Here is an 8,104-nt window from a genome sequence, read left to right as displayed (position 1 = left end):
TGATGTAAACAAAGTATTATGTGTGATTAATATATGAAATAAACAAAATTGACCATTGGGGGAATTTGGAACTGCCACTTTGCAGAAAGGGGATTATGAAAAAAAATTAGTAATATTATAAGCAGTAAATTTTTTATTAATCCACACTGAAGAATACTTTTTGGTAGTCTGTTGATTAGTATATCTAGTTATGCAGATGATCGATCAAGTATGAGGGGACCATAGGCTTCTTCATTTAGCAATAAGAATTGCATGTTTTGTACAATAAAAATATAAAAATGAACTTGGTTTTTATTTAGTTTATTATGTTTTCCTAAAAAGAGAGAGAAAGAGGAGGGATTCGTGTGTGTCTGTGGTGGCCTGGTGTGTGTGGGGTGTGGGGGTCGAGTAGGGAACTGGTCGGGTCCCAATATCCTCCAATTCCGATTTTTTTCATAGTTCCGAATCCAAACCCCAAACGGTTAACACTAAAATGTGAAAAATTACCCAAAATATATATCCAATCCAAACCCAAATTATCCGTATCAACCCGAATTTAAATACGGTTAGAGAAATGTATCTGAACCCGACATATTCCGGTTCGGATCAGTAGGGTTGGGTTCAATTCCCTGCCCTGGGGTGGTTGGGATTGAGACAAATTTGTAAGATTTGCTAAATACAACGCTATGGAACAATGTAAATACTAAATTGAGTTTATTTATGACCCACCTCAATATTACACTAAATGATATTAACAGTAAGTTAAGTATTATCAGAGAAGGTTTTGGGTGTTTGGTAATGACGGCTCTTTTTAGAGGAAGATGTCTACATATCCAATTGGAGAGAAAAATTCGAAATCAAGCTAACATTGTTTTAGAATTGGTTTTTATAGATATGGAAGTATGATGTGAGTCATGGTTAAAGGTATGACTGAATAGTATAGTTAGTGGAGAAATATGGTTGTTGTAGTTGGTGGAGAAATGTGAGGACTGTGGTTGATGGGTGAGGTAGTAGCGTTGGAAGACTGAGATGGTAGGTTATGGAGCCATGATGTTATACGTGTGGAGAAGAAGAACGTTCTGGGCTTTGCTTAGGTCGTTCTAAGTGGAAGGATGTACATGTGGCGTAATCTGTTTTGGATCTTGGAGCGTGAGGGATATGTGCCGATTGGTTGTGTGCGTGAGATGTCTTCTACTGGTAGAGCGTCTAGGAGTATAGGACATGGGATCTATACTTCGACATATATCGGACAGTTAGATGTCGATATAGCTTGCCTTCCATGTGTTGCTTTGTGATTGACTGGGGAGTGTTGGATGAATATGTGATCTGTTGGGCCGCTAGCGGAAGGATTATTATTCTCGTAAATGGGAAGACTAAACCCCCATGGTACTGTCAAAACATAGCTAAGGCTATTAGCTTGAAAATTGACAAAATGGTTGCTTGCAACATCAGCCATTGTTACTGAGAGACAAATAGAGCAGCTGATTACCTGTTTTCTATGTTTTTTTTCTTCCATTAGATGTTTCTCTTGAAACAATTTTAAGTGTGGATGCACTTGGGACTATTTATGTAAGATTTTGATTTTAATGCATGTAGGGGTTGCCAAACCCCATTAAAAAAAAGTCATGGACTTCCAAGTTCCAACACATTCTAGACAAGTCTTTCTTTAGACTCGGACTTAAATAAACAAACCACAGAGACACTAATAAGTACAAATTATTATTATTTCGAACATGATCTCATTATCCAGTTCAAAAGATCATCTTTGATCCCATAGACGTATCAATTTCCAAAGATATATCATGTAAAGAGACAGAAGACAAGAGAATAAACCCTTAACACTTTACCAACTGATCCGATTATTCTAAAAAGCATCTCATATTCTCATGAACTTTTTTTCATCAGCGTTCAATCATTAAAAGGAAAGGCAGGAAAGAACAGCAGAAGAGAATCTTTACAGATTCATAGTTTATTAGCTACATCATATCACATCATACATGATAATTAATATACATACAATTGCATGTGAGAGTGGGTATATATAAATATATATAGCAGAGCGAAGAACAAGTGAGCAACAGTACATCATATCATCTCAATGCAAGATGATCTGATATCAAGTTTTGGTGGTTGCCATAAAGCATTAGAGCCTACAGTACAAATGGATGCTTTGATAAGTTCATTCATTCATATATGAAAAGACGCAGAAGAAAAAAAAAGGATCATGTTCTGAGTATGTCCATAGTGAAAGCATGCAACTAAAGCTACTTCTGTGCAAGTGGGATTTACATATTGCTAGAATGGATGGTATATAGTCCTTGAAGTTGTAACCACTGTATATCCACTGTGGAATGAGTATATATAATTAGAATGTGGATTTTTAAATATTCACATAAATTCCAATTCCACCCCCACTATCCCTCCATCATAATATCTACTGTGTAGCAGGTAGAAAGAATATTCCTTATTTTATTAATTTTTTTTTCTCTTTTTTCTTGTTTTTTTTTTCTCCTTTCTTTCTCAAGTAGCTAAGGTTTCGTGTGTAGCACTGATTAAGTAACCATCTTATCAAGTGTCAGCAGGTGAGGTGAAGGAGATACTTTACTTTCTAAAGATACTAAAACCTCCTTTTTGATAGATAGGTACTTGGCTCTATGATGAATATAAGAAGGAAAGAGTGGAGTAATCAATCTAAGATCATGCATATTCATGGGATATGGGGATGTGGGATGGTGTTGTTATTATTGGTTTCATCTCCTTTGCGTCTGTTTGTAGCTCTGTGCCTCTGAACAGGCTTGCTTTTCCTATCATCACTTAAGTTATGTTCCTTTGAAAAGGTTTTTCTTTCTTTTTCCCCCTCATCTTGCTAGCTAGCTTTTTCAGTCTGTCTTTCTTTCTGTCTTTCAATAATTGAAAAAAAACATGTTCTTTTATCTTTTACTGAAGGGAGATATGGTAGAGAAGCAGAGAAGAGAGGGAATGATTAATGATAGAGCTGAGAAATAAAGCATGCACACATGCATCATGCATGCAAAGTTAAAGAGTAGAAGCGAAGGTGCTGCAGGCAGGACAGTTTCTAAAAGGGAGGAAGAAAATGAATGGTTTGAGCGAAGGTAGGCAAAAGTTGGACAAGAGAAAACCCTAATTGAAAACTTTCATGGTTTTGTTCAAGAGACAAAAGGCATAAATTAGGGCAATAGTATTATTTAGAATATAAATGTAGATGTGCACTGCCAAATACCAACAACAATACATATATTTAAGAAAGTTGTTTTGTTTAGGTGCAAAAAACAAGAACCCTCATGTCGGCATTTAATACCCATTCTTTTTTGTTGGAAGCACAAGCACAACCAAGAAGAATGAAGACAACAGATCTGGAATATCTAATGGGAAGAATTGAGTACCTTGGTCATTTGTCAACGAAGGCATGATAAGGCCATTCTTTCTCATCACTAAATTTGTTCTGAAATTACCTACAAACAAGCAACTTACAATAAAACAGGTATTATATAGCTAGCTATCCTAATTAATTAGTAGAATTTGTAGTGATGTAGATCATCTGTCTCTCTCCCCATTGAAAATCTATAAAGATACAAAGACAGTCCAAAAGGTATAGAAAGATACCAATATCACAATCACTCCATGTACAAACAACAAGAAGAAAATTAATGTAATGCTAAAGAATAGAAAGAAAGTGAATCACCCATTAACATATAAAATTACATAAAGCAAAGCCAAAAATTAAAGATAGACAAGACAACTTGTGGAACATAAGAAGAAGTAGTTTAATTCATAGATTGTGCGCGTGTACTAAATTGCTAATTAAGAACTGAAGATTCCAAACCACAAATAATGCATTCCTACTTGCTGCTGCCTTTAGAATTAAGTTAGAAAGTAATCAAGAAGACTACTACGCATGCTATATTTCTTTACTCAAGCATCATATATATTGAGACAAAAATCCCTAAACAAATGATCAAACATAAATAAAACCTAAATGACCCAATACACATTTGATCAATACCAGCCCTCTTGTTTTTTTCCACGACTCCAATGTATGATGAGAGGATGAAGATCAATGGTGCTACCTCCTGATCAATTACAATATTCATGCAAATATACAACTCTGCATGCATCCAAATTCAATGCAACTGCTGATTGCAATAATAATCAACAAAGGAGCTATTGGTCGCTGGTAGGTAGTGCTAAAGTAATAAAATGCTAATTTAGTATTAATGCCATGAAGAAACTGAGAAGAGGGAATGATTTTGCCAACCAAGAAACAAGGAATCATTGAGTATGAGAAGCTGATAGCCTTCGGAAGGATAATGAAGCCTAAGAAGTAACTTTGCTTGAGAAACTGCAAATGGACTTAATGGTACATTTGAAAACCCTGATCTTCTCATCTTCTCAGCCCAATTCTGATACCTTTCATACCTCTCTCTCCTCTCCTCTCCTTCAGCAGCGACCACGTCCATAATCTCTCTCCCAAACCATACTTGCTCGACGGCTAATCGCTCTCTATTGTTAGGTGGTAGCGTGGCCTCCATTGAATCAAATAAAGCTGTATAATGGTCTAATGCCTCCAAAAACCTATGTGAGAAAATGGGGTTGTTAAAGTTTGCTTCCCTTTCAGCTAAGGTCACCATTCTTGGCTTCAAGGTCTTAATAGTGCGGAGAAACAATCGGACTTCTTCGTCGCTCCGGTTGAGAAGCCTATGCAAGTAAAGCACACAATTCACAACAAGAGTTTCCTCGGGAAGAAGTGCAATGGAGGATGTGAGTTGGAGAGATACAGATGAAGAATCAAGTAGGAGAAGAGGATGGAATTGGAACCTAAGACCAAGTGATTTCGCAAAATTTTCAAGGCGCTGTCCAGTTCTTCCAAGTGATTCTAAATCATGGCCTGTACCTGTTATTCGGATCATACTAGGGGGATTTGAATACCCTGCAATGGCTTGCATGAGAGGAGGCCATTGCACCCCTTGCATGATTGTATCGAAATCGAGTATGTGGATAAAATCTTGCCCTTCAATGGCTTCTAAGATTGCTTGGTTAGCAGTCAAGTGGCTAAACCTTATGAACGGAGTAACTTGGTTCAAACAAATGTAAGAAGATTGCAACTGATGTTGGACAAGATCGTCCACAACTTCCATCTGAAGCAATGCCAATCCACTACCAGTACTAGTAACACCGCACATACTAGAACTACTAGTACCACTACTAGCATTGGTCATTGCAGGTTGAAGAGGGGAAAAATAAGGAACACATGATAATGAAGGACTAATCATGGGTGGTGCCGATGCGGATACGGTGCGGTTGAGCCTAATGGAAAGAGCTTTAGCAAATTGGTGAACCAACCTTTCAGTGGAATCACCATATGGAGAAGATGACGTGGATGACAGATAAGATACTAGACGATGAGCGGCAGGGAAGTTGGATTGAGAGAGGAGTTCAGCACAAGTGATGAGTAATTGCCGCGTATGAGCGGCTGGAGAAGGTGGAATCTGGCTTTGTTGTTGGTTTTGTTGTGGTTGATCTGATGAAAGTCCTAGTACTGTTGATGTTGATAATGGAATGTTGTCTGTGTTTCTTGAGAAGATCATGTCTAAATCTGGAGAAATAAGAGTGGAGTCTTCAGCCATTATTCAAACTAATGTCAAAAGGGTATATATCATGCACTCACAAATAGAGGTTTCAGAATCTGGAAGGAATCAACAACCAAGTTTCATTCCCTAAGATCTTACAAATGTGCTGCTAGCGCACACTGGAGCTCCTTTCTTGCTGAGTTCTTTTGTTTCTAAATAGATAAGTGAGCAGTGCTAGCTGATCTGCTCACTAGAGCAGTATTCAAGTTCTACATAAATTTTGGCAAGAATGTTGGATTTATTTTTAATTTTTAATTTTTCAAATATGTATTTTCATGTGTCGTACTCATTTTATTGTTGCTTTGAAAATGTAAATATTGTGGTTAGTAAGTTAAGTTAGTTTCTGATCGATTTCTTTATTTATTATTTTGTTTCTGGTTATAGAGGCCTCAAGGTGGCAATGTGAACTGACGAAGAAACAATCTAATGGCCGTAATGGGTATTATATTTCGTAGTGGATTATGTTAGTCAATATATTTGATATACTGTCAGCTGTTGTCCATGGCCAGCGGAATACCTCAAACCGAACCGACACGGCAACACCCCAAAACTGTTTACAATGGTTATACTATACTGAAATCGAATAAAGACAGTACGTCTAGTGTTTTCTTACGCTCTAATAGTTAACCCCAAAAAAAAGTTTTCAAATATAAACAAACGTACCATAACAACAGATATAAATAAACAAGCATTATAATTGTAAATTTGTAATACAACATAGTTAAAGTCGTGTATTACACAATCTAAACTTTCACTTAATGAAACGGTACAACATAAAAATCAATAAATTAGAAGCTGATTTTTTGTGGCAATAATATTCTCCCAACAACAAAAAACATCTTTGCAAAATATTATGGCATTTCAAAATGTCTAACCATATCAAATGTTCTTTATTTATAACGTTATAAAAAAATTTATCCAATAGTTCATATGATTTTTTATTTTTCGAATTAATTTTTGAAAAAATTAAACGTTTTCAATTGAGTTGATATGTTTGTGGGGAGTTTCTCCATGCATTTTGGGAAGACTGCCGTACTGTCAATAAAATTAAACTTTCAATTCATCTTGAAAGTCTACTTTTGGTGGCGGGGATTTGTTTGGAATCAATATAAAGTGGAGTTTATATAACCATTTCCATCATCTATCATTATGAAAAGTAAATATATTACGCTTTTATATGTTACATATGTTTTATGTGTATTGTTTTTATGTGTATTGTTCTACGACTTTAACATCAGTCGTAAGTTTTTTTTCCGGAATTTTTTTTTTGAAGAAATTAAAAGGGTACGGTTAAACGGCTTAACCAGTATTAATGACCTCGATCATAAATACAACCTAATGCATCCAGAACCGCTAAACACATGACTGTCTCACATGGCAACACAAGTTTTAAAGTTACATACATACTTACATAGCATAGCTCAATGGATGATTTTGAGATAACTTCCTTGTACAGAGTTCACTTTTTGTGTCATTTCAGAAAACTACTACAACAAGCAATCGCCAATCCATCTGCTTATTTCGTAGGATTTCATCAATAACCTCGTATAGTCTAACTTCACCACATCTTATATGCAATAAAAGCCTCACTCTGGTTTACTTCGTGATTCCTAATCTCACGAGATCGATCTGGCTAGATGGCGTGAGATGTCTCGAAAATCCTCCAAAGACTGTTCTTCAATTTCACACCAAATTCATTTCGCCACATCATTTGGATCTGCTTGTTTATTAGTATGGATTCCCTGCGTAACGAGTGAACGAGTGATTTCGTTCACTTTTGCAGTCTCATGTCTCCCTTCAGGCCTTCAGGGACATCTTTTATTAATATTGGAACAATAAAAGAGAGGATTAGCGTGGCCCTTATGCAAGAATGACACACGCACATATTGGGAAATTTCTATATGGAAAAAACAATGTCCAGAATCACATGTAGGAATTGTCGCAGCTCACTAGTTGTATTGACTATTGAGATAATCCAAATGCAATTAAAGGTATTCATCATTCCTCCAGAATACATTTGTTTTATGTGTTATATATCCACTGTTTAGTTTTTCTTTTCTTGAGAAAATGTGCACTATAAAATCATCAGCACTGGGAATATGCTGCTGCACATTAATATATAATTTAATACTATTACTAACCACATGAAATAGTTCTAGAATCATCAACGTAATTTCATTCGCATGTACTCGTTTGTAAGATCTTTTCCATTCCAAAATTGTGAAAAACCGAAATTTATCATCGAAGTTGTCCGGAAAATATTTCAGAAAACAATCAAAACATATTAGAATCCAAAATGCTGCTGAAGCGCATTTCTTCTAGCTTTCTCACCTCAAGTCCTCAACAATCATAATTTTTCGTAAATGCTTGCATAATTTTTTTTTAATTGGCATGCTTGCATAACTTTAAGTGCACAAAGCAAAGAAATAGAATATGTCAGGCCCATAAATTGCCATATATACTGTGTGGAATATTTC

At 35.9% G+C, this 8,104-nt stretch overlaps 1 protein-coding gene and 1 non-coding gene across 2 annotated transcripts; one reads left to right on the top strand and one right to left on the bottom strand.

Annotated features, from left to right (window-relative positions):
* Positions 1-759: 759 nt before the first annotated feature.
* On the bottom strand, positions 760-5,995 carry LAS (GRAS family transcription factor). Its single transcript, XM_086573382.1, has one exon. It carries the CDS (start codon positions 5,622-5,624, stop codon positions 4,212-4,214), a length of 1,413 nt encoding a protein of 470 aa, XP_086429508.1. The 5' UTR covers positions 5,625-5,995; the 3' UTR covers positions 760-4,211.
* Positions 5,996-7,427: 1,432 nt separating this feature from the next.
* On the top strand, positions 7,428-7,532 carry LOC147489815 (U6 spliceosomal RNA). The gene has a single exon (XR_015203403.1). It is a non-coding gene; the product is annotated as a U6 spliceosomal RNA (small nuclear RNA).
* The last annotated feature ends 572 nt before the right edge of the window (positions 7,533-8,104 follow it).

The sequence above is a fragment of the Coptis chinensis genome, chromosome 7 (assembly GCF_015680905.1).
Source record: "Coptis chinensis isolate HL-2020 chromosome 7, ASM1568090v1, whole genome shotgun sequence".
NCBI classification, from domain to species: domain Eukaryota; kingdom Viridiplantae; phylum Streptophyta; class Magnoliopsida; order Ranunculales; family Ranunculaceae; genus Coptis; species Coptis chinensis.
This window is presented reverse-complemented; position numbering and strand designations above follow the sequence as displayed.

Bases quoted from the DNA above. Each gene is read 5' to 3' on its own strand.
- LAS (XM_086573382.1), bottom strand. From the start codon at position 5,624: ATGGCTGAAGACTCCACTCTTATTTCTCCAGATTTAGACATGATCTTC.